At 39.9% G+C, this 21,932-nt stretch overlaps 1 protein-coding gene across 6 annotated transcripts in view; it reads left to right on the top strand.

Annotated features, from left to right (window-relative positions):
* Positions 1–1,794: 1,794 nt before the first annotated feature.
* The window catches only part of kif16ba (kinesin family member 16Ba), a 39,482-nt gene continuing 19,344 nt past the window's right edge, over positions 1,795–21,932 (top strand). For 4 of the 6 annotated variants that reach the window (XM_046046672.1, XM_046046654.1, XM_046046661.1 and 1 more), the window contains exons 1-14: positions 1,796–2,149; positions 5,460–5,529; positions 5,637–5,750; positions 8,938–9,054; positions 11,046–11,143; positions 11,780–11,889; positions 14,402–14,544; positions 15,500–15,668; positions 15,787–15,918; positions 16,014–16,189; positions 16,577–16,642; positions 18,074–18,133; positions 18,382–18,501; positions 18,714–18,765. In XM_046046672.1, coding sequence (XP_045902628.1) covers positions 2,103–2,149; positions 5,460–5,529; positions 5,637–5,750; positions 8,938–9,054; positions 11,046–11,143; positions 11,780–11,889; positions 14,402–14,544; positions 15,500–15,668; positions 15,787–15,918; positions 16,014–16,189; positions 16,577–16,642; positions 18,074–18,133; positions 18,382–18,501; positions 18,714–18,765 — 1,474 coding nt within the window. In that variant the 5' untranslated portion in view covers positions 1,796–2,102. Of the gene's footprint in view, positions 2,150–5,459; positions 5,530–5,636; positions 5,751–8,937; positions 9,055–11,045; positions 11,144–11,779; positions 11,890–14,401; positions 14,545–15,499; positions 15,669–15,786; positions 15,919–16,013; positions 16,190–16,576; positions 16,643–18,073; positions 18,134–18,381; positions 18,502–18,713; positions 18,766–21,932 lie in introns of all 6 variants that reach the window. The other 2 variants (XM_046046688.1, XM_046046678.1) reach the window with 1 other exon arrangement.

The following is a 21,932-nucleotide window of genomic DNA, read 5'->3' as shown; positions in this document are numbered from 1 at the left end:
TAATCAAGAACACAAGCAGACCGATAACAAACTAATCAAGAACACAAGCAGACCGATAACAAACTAATCAAGAACACAAGAAGACAGATAACAAACTAATCAAGAACACAAGCAGACGATAACAAACTAATCAAGAACACAAGCAGACCGATAACAAACTAATCAAGAACACAAGAAGACAGATAACAAACTAATCAAGAACACAAGCAGACAGATAACAAACTAATCAAGAACACAAGAAGACAGATAACAAACTAATCAAGAACACAAGAAGACAGATAACAAACTAATCAAGAACACAAGCAGACAGATAACAAACTAATCAAGAACACAAGCAGACCGATAACAAACTAATCAAGAACACAAGAAGACAGATAACAAACTAATCAAGAACACAAGAAGACAGATAACAAACTAATCAAGAACACAAGAAGACAGATAACAAACTAATCAAGAACACAAGAAGACAGATAACAAACTAATCAAGAACACAAGAGACAGATAACAAACTAATCAAGAACACAAGCAGACAGATAACAAACTAATCAAGAACACAAGCAGACAGATAACAAACTAATCAAGAACACAAGCAGACAGATAACAAACTAATCAAGAACACAAGCAGACAGATAACAAACTAATCAAGAACACAAGCAGACAGATAACAAACTAATCAAGAACACAAGCAGACAGATAACAAACTAATCAAGAACACAAGAAGACAGATAACAAACTAATCAAGAACACAAGCAGACACGATAACAAACTAATCAAGAACACAAGAAGACAGATAACAAACTAATCAAGAACACAAGAAGACAGATAACAATCTAATCAAGAACACAAGCAGACAGATAACAAACTAATCAAGAACACAAGAAGACAGATAACAATCTAATCGAGAACACAAGAAACACGAAAACAAACTAATCAAGAACACAAGCAGACCGATAACAAACTAATCAAGAACACAAGCAGACAGATAACAAACTAATCAAGAACACAAGAAGACAGATAACAAACTAATCAAGAACACAAGCAGACAGATAACAAACTAATCAAGAACACAAGCAGACAGATAACAAACTAATCGAGAACACAAGAAACACGATAACAAACTAATCAAGAACACAAGAAGACAGATAACAAACTAATCAAGAACACAAGAAGACAGATAACAAACTAATCAAGAACACAAGAAGACAGATAACAAACTAATCAAGAACACAAGAAGACAGATAACAAACTAATCAAGAACACAAGAAACACGAAAACAAACTAATCTAGAACACAAGCAGACAGATAACAAACTAATCAAGAACACAAGCAGACAGATAACAAACTAATCAAGAACACAAGAAGACAGATAACAAACTAATTAAGAACACACGCAGACAGATAACAATCTAATCGAGAACACAAGAAACACGAAAACAAACTAATCGAGAACACAAGCAGACAGAACACAACCAGATATATAAAATGGGCAGACTGAACGCAAGACAACAGACGGAAAGGACTGAAACACAAAAGCAGAAACACAAGCTGAATAATATATATATTTTTTACATATCCTACACATAAACTTTTTTGTACATATACTTTAAATATACACAAACAATATATATATTTGTACATTTACACATACATATTTTGTACATATACACTTATTTTTTTGTAAATACAGACACATATTATTTACCATGTTTATACTCATTTTCAGTTTTGTCTTCTCCTGGCTTCCGTACAGATGTAATGTTTTTATCAGCTGATTTTTTTTGTCACATGAACGCTAGCTAAAAACAGGCTAACAGGCAACTTAGCAGTGACCATGGATGCGAGTCGGTTGACGCCGGGACGGCGACGCGGTGTCACCGGACAACGATAACATCTGTCCACGTTGGCGACCCTCTCTTCTCCTCACTATCTGTCTAGTTTAAACTTTTCGTGAGCACTCAGTCGGGTTATCTTTGCGACTTTTGCCCTCTTTATCCCGCTGTGTCTCATGCTAAGCGGTTAGCCTGTTAGCTCATTAGCTTGTTATAAAGCGGCACGTTTGAGGCTAACTGACTGACTGGACCGGACAACAGCGGTGATGTGCGATGGCTTCGGTTCGGGTGGCTGTGCGGGTCCGACCCATGAACAGGCGGTGAGTTAAGCACAATAACACGGTTGTTAAACGCGAACCATCACTTTTCAGCAAGTACAATGTGAGAAAGTGGTTGTTTTTATGATGCTAACTGAGGTCAGTGGCTGTTTAATCCACACAAGGAGACTCAAGAAATTTACTTACTTACTACAGCTGCAGGCGTTTGTAAGGTTATTTTAATAGTGTTATTTTATTTTAACTGTTATGTAAAGTTTTAGGTCAGTTCAGGTGGCTGTGTGTGGATGCAGCTGGTGTTTTGTGGTTTTCGTGGGTGCAGTGATTTAAATTAGGAGGCTGACAACAAACTCACATGGTTGTTCCTGACAGGTGCAGCTGGAGAGCAAACATGGTTCCCTCTTGTTGAGCCGCTAAACCGTCACCCTACGACTGTTTTAACCAGCAAAATCTTTTTCAGTAAGATTTTCAACAAAACTACAGGATTGTTTAAAAAGCAACATGATGGTCTTCGGCTCAAATACTGTAAAAACTTCAATTAATAGTCCTGGGACTTCAGTCACTGAACTCACCTTTGCACAAAAGTTAAGATTTTCCTTAAAGTCTGAGCTGAGATTTCCTTTAATTAAATTCGGTTGCACAAAACACCCTTAAGTTTTCTCTTTAAGGTTTCCTTAAAATGTTCACTTCACAAGTATTTATGGTTTTCTCCTTATCTTGGCCTTAAACTTCCGGAATAACTTAAATTTGTGAAACCGTTGCACAAAAAACGAATAATTTCTTCAACTTTTAAAGCACTAATTTATTAAGTTAACAAACGCTAAAGTGTAAAGTATGAACATTTCGGTTGTTGGTGCTTGCCATCCTCCGCGGTAGGCTTGACCAAAGCGGGGTATCTCAATGTTGCGGTTATTGCGACAGCCCTATTTAACGTTTTTCTTTTACTAAGGAAACCTTTTTAGGGATTCTGTGCAACACCTTTAAGTTAATCCCCTAGCTAAGGAGAAATTAAGACTTATGTGTCAAACTTAAGGTATTTTGTGCAACCGGCAGATCTTTAATTTCTTTCCTGCAAATCTCTTGTCCAGCAAAGGTGGGGGATAGGCTGCTGTCAAAAAGTTTATTTCAACCAGTATGAATATTACTATTATCAAACTTTCTCTTGTTTACCATTCCGGTAAATCTGAGCTGTTTCCCTAAAGATGAACTGAACTATGGCTGAACAATTAATTGAAATTTTATCGAAATCGCAAAGTAGCCTACTGCCTGTATTGTCTCTAAAAATCTAAATCAGTGTTAGGAAATATCTGATCAAAGCTTTTGAAGCTTGTCAGTTTGCCGTACTCTGTGCTACAGATACAATTTGATTGCCACATAAACAGAATTTAGGTTCAATACAAAATAAAATGATACCAAGTAGTCATACTAACTATTTTAGTAAGTTATTTTACTCTTTTCATCTTGTCTGACCAACCGCCCTAAGCCCAATATAAAGAGGATAAGAAACAGATACATGATTTCTATGATCAAACAAGTATTGAATTTGTTAATTATTACTCACTGTTTAATCAATCATTTGACTGCTCTGGTAATAAACCTTGTTGCGCTCAAACTGAGTGATTTTCCCCTATTTGGGATGTTTTTAAAATTGTTCAGGAACTACATTATAGCAAAAATTATTTGGTTAATTAATCGATTAGTAGATTGACAGAAAATCTAAATGTCAGAAAATGGTAAAAAAATGTCGATCAGTGTGTATCCCCAAAACCTAAGATGACATCCTGAAATGTTTTTTTTTTTCCAAAACCCAAAGATATTCAGGATACTGTCACAGTCAGATCACTTTTCTTTAAAAAACATGACTTGGCGATTAATTTGATACAACTAATTTTATTTTTTTATTCAATTAGTTTATAGACTAAAACTGTTTATCATTTATAATATTATTTGATGAAGAAAGTAGTTGTTAGTTGCAGCCCTAAACTAAACTCCACTGACCTTTAAAATCATTTTTTGTGTGTTAACCTCCATTATACGACATAATGACACCGTATTGCATAATGTGTTGTTTGGTTATTGTCGCTCTGAAGATCACGACACCTTTTATGTCCCGGGAAGCTCAGCTGCTGCTTTTTAAAGTGACAGCGGCTGCACAGATTATCTTTGACTCAAACATGAAGGAGCTGGACAACAAACCGGGGTGGAGACAGAATATTTAATTACACCCGACTAAGCAAACATGTCTCCCTGCTGATACAATTCAGGCTCAGTCATGTGGATTTTATTGATGACAGCCATGTTTTGTGTGGAAAACTAAAGGCTGTCACAAACTGAAGTTAAACAGCAGAGCATTGTTCAAACTGTTGGAAGTTTTTTTTTTTTTTTTTTTCTTCTTACTTTGGACACCAGAGATACAGCAGCAGTTATTTGAATCTGGATCACACAGAAATGTGTGTAAAATAAATAACAGGATATCTACAGAAGCATACAACTTACGGTTTGATGTAGTTTTAATATATTTGATTTTTTTTTTCCTCATTTTTGTCTGTGATGCAGAATAAAAAAGCAGCTGATATTGGACTTCACCACAAATTAGATAAAGGTTCATTTTATAACTTTTTAATTTCCTGATTTTTCCATTATCATCCATGAGACGCTGACGATGATAAAATTATAACTAGAAAACGTTATTGGGGAGGCGTGCAGATAGCCTTAAAGTATAGTTTCTGTATTTTTAAACCTGGCCCCTATTTTCATGATGGTTTCATTTTGGTGTTGAAATGACCTGTAGATACAAAAAGTTTTGAAATCTGTGCAAATATAAATCTATGTAAGGAAATATCTGCTCTTAAAGCAGACTTTTTATGCTTGACATAACAAACACCTGTTAAATGTTGCAGTCAGTCATGCTAATTTTTAAAAAGCTATTTTACTCTTTTTTTAATGTTGTCTGACCAACCGGATAAGAAAAAGATCTAAGAAGTATTGAATTTAATTAATGTTATTGTTGGTATGTTTCTAAAATTGTTCAAGAACTAAATTAGAGCAGAAATTATTTAGTTAATAACTAGTAGGTACAAAAAGTTTTGTTTCTTTACCAGGAAACTGAAGTCTCTGTTCAAGGACAGTCCTCGCTCTGAAATCTGGTGCGAGGTGATTTGTTGAAGGAGTTTGTTGTGTTGGAGTTTACAAAAGTTACAAAAGGAAATAAAGTCTCCACCGCAAGAACTTGCCTCTCAGCAGATTTCAGAGCAAGAAACGAGACTTCCGTTTCCTAAAGGAGTCCAGGGTTCCTGTTGTAAGATGAGCAATAAAAGCAGCAGCTTAATACATAAATAATATTGATCTTTTACAGAGAGAAGGATTTGGCTGCAAAATGCATCATCAAGATGGAAGGAACCAAAACCTCCATCACCAACCTGAAGGTACTTTCTTTATCCCCAAAAGAACAGAAACACTACCTCTGTTTAACAGCGCCTGTAATTCATGCTGAAAATGCATCTTTTAATATTTTGTGTTCTGATTTCCAAAGATCCCTGATGGCATCGCAGGAGATTCGATGAGGGATCGAACTAAAACATTCACGTATGACTTCTCCTACGACTCCATGGACTGTAAGAGCTCCACATTTGTTTCCCAGGAAAAGGTAAATACCAGTCACAGCGTTTCTCTTTCCTTTTTTTTCCATTTGAAAAACTTAACTGTTAACTAGGGCTGGACAATAAAACAATAATTATCGCGATATAATCTTTTTCAATAACACATGTTCAATAAATGTTTGATTTGATTCACTTGAATCAACACGAATTAGGACTTAATTTTTTTTAATTAAGTTATTTATTTTTGTTGAGGAAAAAGCTTTTACTTAATTTTACTCATGCATATTTTTTGACAAAGACTTTATCATAATTATTTTGAATGTTCTACCTCAGAGATGTGAAGTGATCCACTGTTTGACCTCAAAGTGTTGACTGTAAAGAAGAGTTTAAACCACAATTAACCATCAGGTTTCTTTCAACTTTCACTCAGGAGCAGAAATTAGCCTTTAAACTCGAAAGAAATAAAGATTGGATATTTATCGTGATAATTATCAATTTCAAAAGATATGAAACTTTTTATCTTGATAAAATTTTTGGCCGTTATTGTCCTGCCCTACTTTTAACCCTTTCATGGATGAATTATTAAATCGCAAAGTAATAATTGAAAAAGTATGCCTATAAACTTTCCTCCCCAATGTATTTCATTTTGAAATGTGTCCACTGCATCCAAAGTGTTTTAGCAGAACTTAATTTAGGTCTAAAATATTACACATTACTAAAAGCAAGTGGTATAAATACATAAAGTTATTAGTTAGTAGGAATTATATAAAAATTTTACATAAAACATACAAAACAAGGCAGAATAAACCCTTTGGCTCATAACATCCACTCCAACAGAGCAGATGCATTTTGGGTCACAAAACTATACAAAAAATGTATAAGAAATATATAATTAAAATCTGGCTATTTAGTCTAGAAAATAGGTTTTTGTACCGGTCTAATTATTGCTGAGGTACTTGGTGCATCTCAGCTTTCCTCACCTGTTTGTCATTTAGATATACTGCATCATAAATTCAAGAGATGTAAAGATAATAATCAAATGGAATTGACCCTTCGCTAAGCCACGCCGGTAGTTTGTTGGACTTAGCAACAGTAACTAACGGGGGGTTAGTTACTGTTGCTAAGTCCAACAAACTACCTGCGCTGCCACTGTCTGTTACTGCAGTTAGTTCAGTAGGAAGTTAGCTAGCGTTAGCTAACTAACATTACATTAGGAACAATCCACAGCCGACATTTTTTTTGGATTTATTTTAGGTTTTGGAAGAGAATAAATTGTACTTCTCCTTTCAACCTCTCTGGGCAACGACTGTAACTATTACAAGTGACCCAGGAACAGCGTTTGACCAGATCTTAGAAAAATACAGCCATGAAAAGCTAGAAAACGACTTTTTGCATTAGTCAGTGGAGCGTAGCCATGAAAAGTGTTGGACCTCAGTTAGAGAGAGTCCTATACTGCGCTGTGATTGGCCAGCTGTGTATTCGGGGCGTGGCTTAGCGAAGGGTCAGTTGTAGACAACACTTTGGGAGTCCGCCACGTGATGGTTGGGACATGATGGTACTGTAACTTTAATGGCTCAAAATGGCTTCCAAATATCTGTCTACTGTGTAGCGGACATCATGCATGAAAGGGTTAAACATCTATTCAGACATGAAATCAGCTGAATGATAATACTGACAAGAATCTGACCACTGGGCTACCGGGGCACGGTGTTGGTGTTGTGGGAGGAAGTCGTGTCGGTTTCTCTGCGACCTGCGGTTATCCAGAAGAACCTGTTCTGCTTAGAGCTGCAGAGACTTTTACGCTTGTCTTCAAGAAAAACATAATTCCAGCAACATGACTTTCCACGTTGCAGACGCACCGAAATGTAAATGTTGGAGTGAAAAATACAGGCTCAGATGTAGTCCCTCCCTAACCCTTCTGCCCCATGGGAACTTATTTCAGAAGAAATGTGTCAACAGTAAGAGACTACTAATGTTTGGATCCCGTTTGAATTGTGTCCTGAATTACACACATGATGTTTGTCAGTTTAAAAGATCATTTAAATCGTGAAAGTCGCAGTTTGTCATAAAACAGTATAGTAGTAAATTTAGTTTTGTGTGAAACCGTCCAATGACATTCATCTCTTGTCTCTTGTTAAATAGACATCACCAACATGTTGGCGCTGTAACGCTAAACACTTATAATGTCACATACACTTCTTTTGGGTTTGTGGTTTATGTAATTACTTATTTAGTCTTTCAACAGTTTCACAAACAAACTTTCTTGACTTAAATTATTTTTTAAACTGACAGACGTGTGTAATGTATAGGACACAATTTTTCCAAATTAAGGTCCCATGGTGGTCCACTGGAAGAGGAGGGACTTTTGCTTGATTTGTACTCCTGCGTCAGGGCTACGTGCGTCACCTCGACGTGTGGTTACATTTTTGAGGAAGTGCACGTCAGGCTACGGCGTAGGTGACTGTGTTGACGGGTTTGTAATTCCCTTCTGCTGAGTAGCAGACAGATGTAAGCTATATTTAATGGAGCAGTGCCGAGGATGGATTTGAGTTTAAAAGTCTATATAAAGGCTCTCTATGTTGTGACAACTTCCTGTTTACATCACTGTGAGCATGATGGGGACTGTAGTGACAAAACCCACAAAGTTTGTATGGTTTAGAATTTTTTGACTCTCAAAGTCCGACCATCGTTGGTTCGATCGTTGCTCCATCTACTCAAATATTGATATCTGGCAAAAAATCTATACAGTTACACATTGTGAAAACTGCCTTTCTATCATAAAACAGGCATAGTGCCGCTGACATGCAAAGTGTCGTGTCTTGTTCTTACGATAGATGTATGGAATGCCTAGATGAGACATGTAATAACAAAGCTGTCAGTAAAAGTGTGCAGCAGCCTGGGTTTCAAAGGATTAGTCTGGGATGTTTTCCAATCTCCTGTTCTTTTTGGATGATTAGTGGCAACAAAGGTTTGGATTTGGGGTCAGAGGGCGGTAGGATTTATCAAACTCTTGTCCTCGGGCAAAGCAGCTTTTTGCTGATAGACTCTGTGTGTGTTTACTAACATGAGTCAAGCTTGTCATGAGCTGTGTGATGGTCACATTACAGTTCTGCAACATCAATACTGAGTCATGAGAGTCACAAATCTGGAGTGAAATGTTTGCATTGTCATGCAGCAGTTAAAGATGTCTTGGCAGAAAGAAAAGCTCTTTTATTTTCTTGATCTTATTTGCAGGTTTTCAAAGATCTGGGCTCAGATGTGCTGAAGGCGGCGTTTGAGGGATACAACGCCTGCGTCTTCGCCTACGGTCAGACCGGCTCGGGGAAGTCCTACACCATGATGGGAAATCCAGTGAGACAAAACTCATATTTAACATTCACACTCGAGAACCTGTCCTCCAGAAATACAGTTCAAATTATTCATCTGTCAGAAGACTAGTGTCAACAACAGAGCATTTATTGTTCATCTGTTGATTATTCATTATTTGGGGCCATGCTGTCTAAAAAAGTTTAATAAATTAAAATTTTTGTCATACATGGCAAAGAAAAACAAACAAATCGTCACATTTGAGAAGCTGGAACAAGTTAATGCTTTGAGTCTGTGCTTGTAAAATAACTTTTTCGATTTTAACAAAATAGTTGCTCATTCATTTTTGGTTGATTGATTAATTGTTGCAATTCTAATTTGACGGCAAGAACCACGAGTCCAAGTCCTCCAGCACACAATTTCATTACATTAATTCATTTAGCTGACTTACAATCGCTATATATGTCAGAGGCCGCACGCCTCTGGAGCAGCTAGGAGTGTCTTGCTCAGGGACACAGTGGTAGATGTGTCAGAGTGGGGAATTGAACCCGGGTCCTAGTTAAGGACTACTAGCCAATCAGAAGCAGAGAAAGGCGGGTCAGCGAAAAGACGGTAAACAGCTTCGGTTCAGCTGTACATGTTGCCGACCAGCTTGGCAACATGGACTGGAACAAGTGTCAGAGTGGTGAGTTATTAATCTGTAACAAAAGTATCTTTCATCCATAAAGTTTTAACTGAGCTCTGTCTCTACATCACAGTAACAACTTTCTGTCCACTGACTGCCTGGAGGGTAGCTAGTGTTTGGGAGGGAGAGGAGAGCTGTGTGCTGCAGCTCGCTGTTTTTCCCCCGCTGGTTTTGAGGGTGTGTCGGACTAGCCGCTCAGCTAGCATTATGTCACGTATTTACTTGTGATGTCACAAGAAAGGGAAGTAAAGGCTGGACTACAAACGAGCTGTTTTCAAGCGGTTCAGAGCAGAGTTTTCTGTGGGAGATGGGAACTCCCTTTGGGCTGGACTTTAGGCTTTTTCACTTTGCAAACCTGTTACATGCACAAAAAAGATATATAACTCAATAAAGGAGAGTGGAAAAGCCAAAAACCATAATACCACCTCTTTAAATTGTACTCTAGTCTGCACCAGATATTAGTGTCAACATATCTCTTTAAAATATCCAACAACATGTTCGTCTGTAGCTCTCAGCTCCAAGCTCATTGATTTTTATTTTTTTAAAGAATTAGTAATTTCCTGAAACGGCTCCTCACTGTAGTTTTTTATGAAAAATTAATGTTGGACAACAATGGAGCTCCATGGCACAGATTAACACTTGTTAGTAGATAGGTTTGTTTTGGTCTTTTCCTGGGGTTTGTTGACAATAAGAAACACGGTGAATATCTCTACCCGTAGGTCGGGATGCTGTAGACACTTTCTTTATTTGTTTATTGTTGGCTTAATAATAGGCCAGATTAAATATTATAGACAAGTACGAGTTGTCAAAGGTCGCTAATCTGATGAGGGAGACGAGTCCGACTACGGAGCCACATGAGGTTTTATTTATACGTTCAATCTTATCTGCACTCGGCTGCGAGGTGGATTAGCAGCTTCGTGGTCAATAAACCTGCAGATCAGCCGGTTCCTCTGAGATGTGAGAAGAGTAAACTGATAAGATCCTTTACAGGAGGGAGGAAATAAAAGCAACAATGCATAAACACTAGGACACAAACAACAAGATATAAAGAAAAGTGATTTTGAAGGTGCTTTTAAAAAATGTGCACTGCCAGTAAAACATCTTTAAAATGCTGTTTCACACGTCCCTGCTTCACTTTATTACAGACTATTACAGAATGTATTAAAATGTTCATTGTTAGGTGTAAAATAATAACTGAAGCTTGAGCTTTTGTGCTGATGAATGATGGTAGAAGGAGTGAAGCTTCTGTTTAAGAACTGGTTAAGAAATATCCGCAACATGTTCATCCTCCTCGTGGAGGGCAGGAGGGGGCGTTAAGCTGACGTCTAACCTTTCTTTGTTGTTGTTTTAGGGAGATGCAGGTCTGATCCCGAGGTTCTGTGAAGGTTTGTTCAGCCGTATCGCTACGTCGAGTCGATGGGACGAAGCTTCATTTCGTACAGAAGTCAGGTGAGACCAGAATTCAAAGTGCTGTTTATCTTCATATGCAGAAGAGAAGCTGCTATTTATTGTTCTGACCACTACACCTTCACGCTCTGTGCTCATTGGAGGGTTTTCCATATTAAAGGCCGTGTCATCGTTTTCACCTGTCAGCACTAACACGCTACCTGGCTGGACTAATCTCACCTGTAAAGAATAAAACGCATGTTAGCAGCCACCCGTAACACCTAGTGTTCAGACATTTGAACGAATTCACTAATCTAATCCCTCAAACATAACACAACATAATTTAACTTTTAGGCTAACCATCACACACGTTAACATGAGAGAGGCGCAGAGGCTGACTGCTCAGATTAAATCACAGCTGTCTCTGCAGTTAACACAAGAAGGGATGATCTTAACAAATAGAAAAGGGGGAAAACTGCCCCACAGTAACGGAACACAAAGAACTGTGCCCTGCCGACCATAACACCTTGTTTGTACACATGATATAAACCTGTGTTGCACCATTTGAGGGGGATGTGACCCCGCTTTATTATTTCAGTCCTGCAGTTTTAGTGTTTCAAGGCAAGTAGAAGAAAAGTCAATATAACAGGACAAACCTGAGATACAGAGCGCTGAGCTGGGATTGGTTTATTCCCTCAGCTACCTGGAGATCTACAACGAGAGGGTGAGGGACCTGCTGAGGAGGAAATCCACTCAGACCTACAACCTGAGAGTCAGGGAGCATCCAAAGGACGGACCGTATGTAGAAGGTGAGAGTCAGAATTCACCACCAAAACTCTACTGGAGAGTTGTATTTTTATTTTAATTTATGTTACTTTTAGTTCTCGAACTTATCTGCATGAGTTTGGTTGAAGTCTTATTTGTTATTAACTTATTATGCATCCTGATTTCAGTTCCAGTTTTACTGTGTTCGCAGTGGGTTCAGTATATGTATGTATAATTTTTAGGTTCAAAATCTTATTTAGAGGTTGTACCAGAACAGGTTTACATGGTTTAATTTTCAAAAAACACCATTTTTTTTTTTTCCTACTGCTAGGGCTGGGTATCGAGTTCAATACTTTTTAGGCACCGACCGAATAGCCTCAATACCATCGAGTATCAAAAAATGTCTTGTCTTTCGGCACCAAATTTTGATACCTAGAGGTTCTTTAACGTAAATGAGCCAATAAGCGTGCAGCATGCTTGACGTGCCCAAATCTAAAAGTGATTGTAATTGGCTGTGGTGATGTAAACACTAGTTCACGCCGGTTATGTATAGAGACGTGGCTCGTGGAGGTAAAAGTCTCAGCGCCCTACTGCCACCGAGCTTGCTTCAACGTGCCCACCGTACGAGCAGTATTGAGCAGTAGCGTCGCTACAAGTAGCTCCGTTATTAGTTTAACTATATTTCTCAGTAGCTTGGTGGTAGCGTCGCTGTTTTCTGAATCAGATCAAATCAAAGCTCTTTTATTGACCGAGTAGCTTCCACACACGCACCATTTTGCCAAGCATTTCTAAAGGATCAGTAAGTGACGCCACCGCCACACACGGACCACGGCAGCTGGTGGAAGCGCTTCCGAGCGACGGAGACATCACATACCGATCCTTGGGCTGATGTCCGCGACTTTGCTGCAGGGGAATGAAGTCGCGGAATTGAATTTACTTTTTATTGTGATAGTTGTTGCCTGGCCACCTGTTCCTCTGGTGAGGAGGAAACTTTGATATTTAGCGGCAGAAACTTGTTTCCATGAGATGAGAGATCTCTCTCTCTCTCAGGCCTATTGCCATGAATGTTTAGGTACAGTATAGATCCTAATGTCTTATTCTTTAGAAGCCAACAACAGAACTTTAAATACACTTCTGAGAAGTTTTGAGGCGAGAAATCAACTGTGTAGAAGTCAAATATCGGCGGTCTGACGAAAATTGACGGCGAATCAAAAATGTGTTCAAACGTTTTCGGAGTTGACAAGTGCCAGCGGGTGTCAATATATAGCTGCAGTAACGTTAGTGGAGGCTGCCCAGCAACATAATGGAGGTTAGCGCTGTCTGCGCCACTGTAGGGTTAACGATAACCAGTTGACATGCATACAATCAATAACTTTAGGCACACACCCTGTGATGGTTAGGGTAAGAGCAATATACTTCGGGGGGCTGTCAGGAATTGTTAGCCAGCTGGTGCTAGTTAGCTCCAGACCACTGCAGCCCAACACAGCAGACGTGTCCAGCAACCGCTGAACAATAGTGTCAATGTTCGTAACGCTATTCTATCATTAAATTCTCAGTAATGTTGTAAAGTTTTAACCTAAATCAAGATACATCTGGCTTGTGATGTACAGAATATTCTTGGTTCTTGAAACTTAAAATTACTTTGGAACAAATAAAATCTACAACAGTATGAATTGAAACATTGCTTTATTATCATTACGCTATTATAAATACATATTTACAGTATTAATATACTATAATAATATTATATAATTATAGTATCGAGTAAATTTTAACACATAATGTACACTGATTGGTTGACACTTATTTATCGGGTCTTTTTTTTTTCTTTTTTTTAATGGCTCTGCGTGGGCTGAACTGCCGAGATAAACGTCATCACGTTTTGCACGCGTTGGCTTAGGACGACAAACCATATATGGAAGTTCAACTTCTGTCACGTTTGTCTGCGGGCCGCAGCTGGACCCTTCTCGGTAAACACGGCTTCGGTTCAGCTGTACATGTTGCTGTACCAGCTTGGCAACATGGACTGGAGCAAGAGTTTCAAAGTGGTGATTAATCTGTAACAAAAGTATCTTTCATCCATAAAGTTTTAACTGAGCTCTGTCTCTACATCACAGGAACAATTTTATGTCCACAGACTGCCTGGAGGGTAGCTAGTGTTTGGAAGGGAGAGAAGAGCTGTGTGCTGCAGCTCACTGTTTTTGAGGGCGTGTCGGAGTAGCCGCTTGGCGAGTGTTCTATGAGGCGCATTTAGCTTTCATGAAGCTAAATGTGCCTCATATAAGGGAAGCGGCTGGACTACAAACGAGCTGTTTTCAGGCAGTTCAGAGCAGAGTTTTCTGTGGGAGATGGGAACTCCCTTTGGGCTTTTTCACTTTGCAAACCTGTTACATGCACAAAAAAGGTATTTAACTCAATAAAGGAGAGGGGAAAAAGCAGAATACCACCTCTTTAAGGCTTTTAAAATTGATGAACATGCACCTGGTTAATGTGATTTCTCAGCGTTTTGTTTACCTGTTTACTTCCTGTGACCTGCTCCCTCTGTCCTGATCTCAGATCTGTCCAAACACCTGGTGCAGAACTACAGTGACGTGGAGGAGCTGATGGAGGCCGGAAACATCAACCGCACCACCGCCAGCACCGACATGAACGACGTCAGCAGCCGCTCTCACGCCATCTTCACCATCAACTTCACACAGGTCAGAAACTGTTTAGAGAGTTAAGGATGTAAATATTTCTGTGGAGGAAACTCGACACCACAGAGGGAGAAAGTCTCTAAAAATAAGTGCTTTAACTTTTTGGTAGTACAGGTTTTCTGTGTTGGGACCTGAGATTAATTACGTAAAGGCAAAACAGCATATCGAGAAAATGATAGTTTCAGTTATGGCTATTTATAATTTTTTTTTTTTTTTTTTCAGGTTGACAGTCACTGAACTGAAGTCTCATTTGTTTTGACTGAAAGTTTGTAATAATAATGCCGAGTATTTGTCGAGAATAGCTACAGTTTTTTTTAAATACGTAAAAACATGTTATCTTTTCAACCACAGGTCATTGTAGGCAGATTTTGTCACCATAATCTATACAACGATCAGCCATAACATTATGACCACTGACAGATGAAGTGAACAACATTAATTACCTCTTTACCATGTCACCTGTCAGTGGTTGGGATATATCAGGCAGCAGGTGAACATTGTGTCCTCAGAGTTGACGTGTTAAAAGCAGGAAAAATGGGCAAGCATGAGGATTTAAGCTAAACGACTGGGTCAGAACGTCTCCAAACCGGTCTGCAGAGGTCAGTACCTATCAACCGCTGTCCAAGGAAGGAAAAGTGCTGAATTGGCAAAAGGGTCATGGACGCACACAGGGAGCGAAGGCTGGCCCGTGTGGTCCGATCCAACAAACGTGCTGTAGGTCAAACTGCTGAAAAAGTTGATGCCGATGACCGTTGAGTCCAGGCCAGCAGGTGGTCATAATGTTATGGCTGATCGGTGTACAAACTGTGTGGAAACTATGTGGAGGATATGCAAATGAGCTTCTGTTTCTGTGCCAAAATCCCTCATAGAAACTGAATCTGATTTTGTGTTTTATTGAAAATCATTTCATTCGTACAGTTAGACATAATTGCATCTTGTATCGCTCTCTTTCTGTCAGGCTAAGTTCGATGCAGAGATGCCCAGTGAGACGGTCAGTAAGATCCACCTGGTCGATCTGGCCGGCAGCGAGCGAGCTGACGCCACCGGCGCGACGGGCGTCCGCCTGAAAGAAGGAGGGAACATTAACAAGTCGCTCGTCACCCTGGGCAACGTCATCTCTTCTCTTGGTCAGAAACAGAAGATAATAAATCTGAAGTGCTTTCTGTGTTGTTTCAAGTTTCGTCTGTGTGTATTTTTGGCTCACTTTGTTTGTCGACTGAACATCTGTTTCCCGTTTCTGTGCAGCCGACATGTCGCAGGACGGAGTGAACACCAACCTGAAGAAGAAGTCCGGGTTCGTGCCCTACAGAGACTCCGTGCTGACGTGGCTGCTGAAAGACAGCCTGGGTGGCAACTCCAAGACCATCATGATCGCCAGTGAGAAGCAAAAACATGAAATCACACGCAATCATGTAACATTTTTCAAAAAGAACTGATGTGTATTTGATGTTTAAAATAATTTCTTGTTGCAGCTGTTTCCCCCGCCGACGTGAACTACGGCGAGACGCTCAGCACTCTGCGATACGCTAACCGAGCCAAGAACATCATCAACAAACCCACCATCAACGAGGACGGCAACGTCAGGCTGATCAGAGAACTGCGGGCTGAGATCGCCCGACTGAAAGCTCTGCTGGTTCAGGGCAACCAGGTAAACAAGCACTGACGGAGCAGAATAAAGCCACAGAGACTCGGTACAGTATCTGTCTGTCTGCACAGATTCAGGGACGTCCACTGAGGATTATTCAGAGGGAATCTGGTGGTAAAACAAAGGGATGAAAGGAAACGACAGGTTGGGGGAGCAACAGTGAAATGAACAAAAGCTGTAAAATGTTTCCTACTACGTAGTTGGACTGAATTCTGGAGATCGCTGTAAAGAAAATGGACTTAATGCCTCTTTAGTTAATTTTTTATTTTGATTAATTGTGGTTTTCTGTCTGTAACTTGCTACTGGCTTGAACAATAGTGAGCATTATAATTGTACAACAGTCAGCCCAGTCAAGGTGTTTCTGACCCGTGTGTTTTGTGTTTGGGTCAGATTGCTCTCCTGGATTCGCCCACTGCTCTGAGTATGGAGGAGAAACTGCACCAGAATGAAGCCAGAGTGAGTCTCATGATGTTCTCATTGGTTTGAACCTGCTTGTTGGAAAGGTTGAAAAACACGACAACTGCAGCACCTGATTTGAAAACTGCTGCACCGAACAAGACATTTAAAGTTCATGTGAACAGGATATAGTAAGCAAGTAAAGTTTATTTAATCAAGGTTCTATATAATTACACAACACAAGGTGGTACAAAAGACAGTTTGTAGTTCCTTTATGCCACTTAAGTAAATGTGTATTAAAATATTTTTACAGATAAAATGGATAAAATGAAAAAAAACAGTTACTTATATAATGGGGAGAATGTAAACAGCAGCAACAAGATGATAACACGGTTTCATCTTTACATTTAAAAGTCTGACATTTGGGAAACAGAGTCCATTTTGAGCACCAAGCATCATCGATGAGTCTACCTCCTCTCATCTGGCTGGAGTCTTGTGCTCTGACAGCTCTGAACACGGACCGCCTGCCTAATGCTTGATCCGGGATGTTGATCAGCAGGGCCGGTATTTATCAAGCTTAAGCACTGAGAATTCATGAAATTTACTCCTACTTTCAAACTTAAGAATAAAAGCAAGTTATCAAATTTCTTAAAGCTAAGAATCACTCTCACACTCCAGTTATTTAAGAGAGCTCCAGAGGTCTCTCAGGTGGTTAGGGGCTGCCACTAGGGGCTTGTGATGGCAGTTAATAAGACGGGGTTGGACAGTGCAGGCATCATCTTTGTCAGCTGGTGTGTGAGGGACGTCATCTCACCTCTGACTTTACGCAGAAATACATTTTCAGCTAAATTGAAGGTTGGGATGACTCTTTATTTATTTGCCACAGGAAAAATGGCACCTACAGCTCCACACACTGTCATGAGTTTCATTGACTTCCCAACAATTATTTTATTGTGTATCTTAATAATTGAATATTCTTAAATAAGGAAATCTATACAGTGGTTGGTCCTTGGCTACATCATCATCCGAAGTCCTGTTTGCAGCACAGCAAAGTGTCGTGAATCAGCTCCCAGACAGACACTTAAGATTTAGTCCTGCACCTCACTCAAATTAGGACTATGATGCTTGATAACTAACTTTTAAGGTCAGCAGCACTGAATTCTCAGCAGTGTTCTTCTGAGATGCTTGATAAATATGGGCCCAGGTCTCTGTAAAGATGTGGGCAACAGTCTCTGAATTCTTTTGCATGGCCAACATGAGTCTCGCTTTGTCCAGAACAGACCTTTAGGAGCAGCCTTAAGTCCAAGCAGGGCTAACATGGCATAGCACCTTTCACAGATCGAGGTGCCAAAGTGCTTGACAATAGCAAAATATTAGAAATAAGGCCATCAGCAACAACATTGTTAAACTGATCAAACATGAGCATAAGAGTCTTCAGCTGAAGAGTTTTCCTCCTGGTTTCTGTTGATTTGTGCTGTTTTGTGTTTGCAGGTCCTGGAGCTGACTAAAGAGTGGACCAACAAATGGAACGAGACGCAGAATATTCTCAAGGTAAGATTGCGCGTTTGTTTATTATCATCTACTTGATTTTAACCTTTGGAAACCAACAACCTCTGTCAATGTGTGCTTGGCGGGAGACGGTTGTACTGAATCTTTTAAATTAGGTCTTCATTTGTCACCTAAAAACATGTGGTGTTGTTTACACAAACGGAGCTTTAAATCTGGCTGATCATTTTTGTCTTTGTGCGCAAGTTTGATTGTTTTTGTGAAAGTAGAGCTGAAATCATTTGTGTCTGCAGGAGGAGACTCTAGCTCTGAGGAAAGAGGGCATCGGTGTGGTGTTGGACTCTGAGCTGCCTCACCTCATCGGCATCGACGACGACCTCCTCAGTACCGGCATCATCCTGTACCATTTAAAGGTCAGAAATAACCCGAAGCACTTCACCTGCTGGACAGGACAAACAGCTCTCACAAACTTTATTATGTACTCCGTCTTTAAAACACGTTTCACCAAGTGTTGTCTCTGCTCATATCAGGATGGAAGTGAAAGTGATATTTAAGTCCACAGGCTGTTTTTTTTAAAAAAAGTACTGGGAATAAAAAATTCTTGCTTTTTCTGTTTTCACCTCAGGAGGGACGGACATACGTGGGCAGAGAGGATGCGTCCACCGAGCAGGACATCAGTGAGTGTTTCCAACAGATTGTCATACAGTATGAACCTGTTCTTTATCAACAACTAGGAGGAATGCTTTTTAATAAGCTGCAGCAGAAGACAAACGCCATCTTCACAGGTTACAACAACATTAACAAACAAGCAAACAATCCGTTTTAAAACGGCACATTTCATTTCACTGGAAATGCTCCACAGAAAAGTGAAGGAAATATAAGCCAATACATGCCCACATAAAACTCAGCCACCTGCGCAATAAGTCCATTCATTCCTCTCTACTAAATATTTTGCGGTCAACTGTTAGTGGTATTGTAACAAAGTGTAAGCGATTGGGAACAACAGAAGCTCAGCCACGGAGTGGTAGGCCACATGAAATCACAAAACTGGGTCTGCGCATGCTGAGGTGCACGGTGTGCAGAAGTTGCCAACTTTCTGCAGAGTCAGTAGCTACAGACCCTCAAACGTCGTGTGGCCTTTGGATTAGTTCAAGAACAGTGCGTATAGAGCTTCATGGAATGGGTTTCCATGGCCGAGCAGCTGCATCCAAGCCTTACATCACCAAGTGCAATGCAAAGTGTAAGATGCAGTGGTGTACAGCACGGCGCCACTGGAAGCAGGGAGGGGGATTATGGTGTGGGGTTGTTTTTCAGGGGTTTGGTTTGCCCCTTAGTTCCAGTGAAAGGAACTGTATTGGATAATTTCATGCTCCCAACTTTGGCAACAGTTTGGGGATGGCCCCTTCCTGTTCCAGCATGAACACCAGTGCACAAAGCAAGGTCCATAAAGACAGGGATGAGCAAGTTAGGTGTGGAGAACTTGAGTCCTGACCCCATCCCGATAGAACACCTTTTGTTGACTGCGAGTCCGGCCTTCTTGTCCAACATCTGTGCCCTGAACTCACAAATGTGCTTCTAGAAGAATGGTCAAAAAATCCCATGAAAACACTCCTAAACTTTGTAGACAGCCTTCCCAGAAGAGTTGAAGCTGTTATAGCTGCAAAGGGAGGGCCAACTCCATATTAAACCCTACGGATTAAGAATGGGATGTCATTAACCGTCATGTTCATGTAAAGGCAGGCGACCCAAAACCTTTGGCTATATTGTGAAACTATCAAAGGAAATCCGTCATAATCGCTGCAGGAAAAGATCAGTAATCAGGAAACTAAACTGCAAACATCAGAGGTTCAGCTTCAAGTCCCTAAAGTGGAAAAAATCCAGTCTCCAAGTCCATTACCTCAGTCTGAAGGATTTATTAATTAACTTCAATAACATGGTTAAGGATGCGAGAACACACTTCTGAACTCATTACTACACATAAATACAATCCCAGGTTTCTGTTTAAGACTGTGGATCAGCTGGTAAACCCAACTAAACCTAATGACGACTGTGAATTGTTTTTTCTTATTTTACCAATAAGGTGGTGTCAATCGGAGCCTCTATTACCCCCGCGGCCTCTTACTCAGAGGTTCCTCACCAGCAACAAGAGACTTTTAACCAGTTTTATCCTATCGACTTGTCTGAGCTTTTAAAAACTGTATCACAAATGAGAGTGTCCTCCAGCCCACTTGATGTAATACCTACAAAGTTTTTACTGAAAGTAATAGATTCTGTTGGGCCCAATTTGATCTCTGATTTCAACAGCTACCTATCTACTCGTTGTGTCCCTGATTATTTTAAAACAGCTTGCGTGAACCCACCAAGAAACCTGGTTTAGATCCCTCCCTCCCACATAATTTAAGACCAATTTCAAAACTGCCTTTTATTGCAAAGATTCTAGAAAGAATTGTGTCCAAACAGCTGCTCACTGTACTGGAAAATAACAAAATATTTGAAAAGTTTCAATCTGGTTTCAGGAGGTACCACAGCACTGAGACTGCCCTGCTTAAAGTCACCAATGACCTTTTAATGTCTGCTGATGAAGGCATGTCCTCAGTCCTGGTACTCCTGGACCTTAGCGCTGCTTTTGACACCATTGATCACAACATCATGTTAGACAGACTGAGGCACTGGGTGGGGATCTCTGGTACTGCTCTAGAATGGTTTTCATCCTACCTGTCAAATAGGAGGTTTTGCGTGTCTGTAAACAACTGTCTCTTCGTTCTGTCCAGTTAAATATGGTGTGCCTCAGGGGTCGGTCTTAGGACCCATTTTGTTTTCCTTGTATCTGCTTCCCCTTGGACATATTATCCATAAACATGGCATTTCTTTTCATATTTATGTTGATGACACACACATATACTTGCCCACAGACCATGGAATGCTGAGTTCACTTAACAACTGCCTTTGTGAAGTTAAAAAATGGATGTCGAATAATTTCCTCCAGCTGAACTCAGACAAAACAGAAATCCTGGTCATTGGGTCCCAGCAGATGACACTGCCATCTGCTGGTTCCCTAGTAAATCACATTAAGCCTGTGGCAAAAACCTTGGTGTTTGGTTTGAGAGTAATTTAAATTTCGAGCCGCACACCACAAAGCTTGTTCAATCATGTTTTTATCAACTTAGATCGAATTTTTGCTATATTTCTATGTTAACTTTTAAGGACACCGAGACCATTTTACACGCCTTCATTTCATCACGCCCAGATTATTGCAACAGCTTTTTGTTTAACCCAAAAATCTACTGATCGACTCCAGACTGTCCAGAACTCAGCTGCCAGGCTTTTAACCAGAACAAAGAAATATGACCACATTACTTCTATTTTAGCTTCATTACACTGGCTCCCAGTATGTTTTAGAATTGACTTTAAAATTCTATTGATTACTTTTAAAGCTCTTCATGGCCTCTCGCCTTGTTATATTTCTAAAATTTTAGTCCCATACACACCAGCACGTACCTTGAGATCCTCGGGCAGAGGTCTGCTGTCTGTTCCAGAGTCTCGACTGAAAACTAAAGGGGACAGAGCGTTTGCTGTCAGGGCCCCGAGGCTCTGGAACAGCCTGCCCGAGGAAATCAGGTCAGCTGAGTCAGTGAACTCTTTTAAGTCCCTTCTTAAAACATACTTTTATAGGAGAGCCTTTCCAGATCTTATTTGACTTTATTTTATCCCTTTTATTTTATTCTATTTTACTAGTTTTATATTTATCTTAAACGTGTATTTTAGTCTTTTCAGTGTTTTCATGCTTTTATCTTGTATTGTTTTTGTATTATTGTCTCTTGGGTATTATTGTCTTTACACTTGT

The sequence above is a fragment of the Micropterus dolomieu genome, linkage group LG01 (genome assembly GCF_021292245.1).
Source record: "Micropterus dolomieu isolate WLL.071019.BEF.003 ecotype Adirondacks linkage group LG01, ASM2129224v1, whole genome shotgun sequence".
NCBI lineage: Eukaryota > Metazoa > Chordata > Actinopteri > Centrarchiformes > Centrarchidae > Micropterus > Micropterus dolomieu.
The sequence above is the reverse complement of the archived record's forward strand: the minus strand, read 5'-3'. Positions and strand labels throughout refer to the sequence as shown.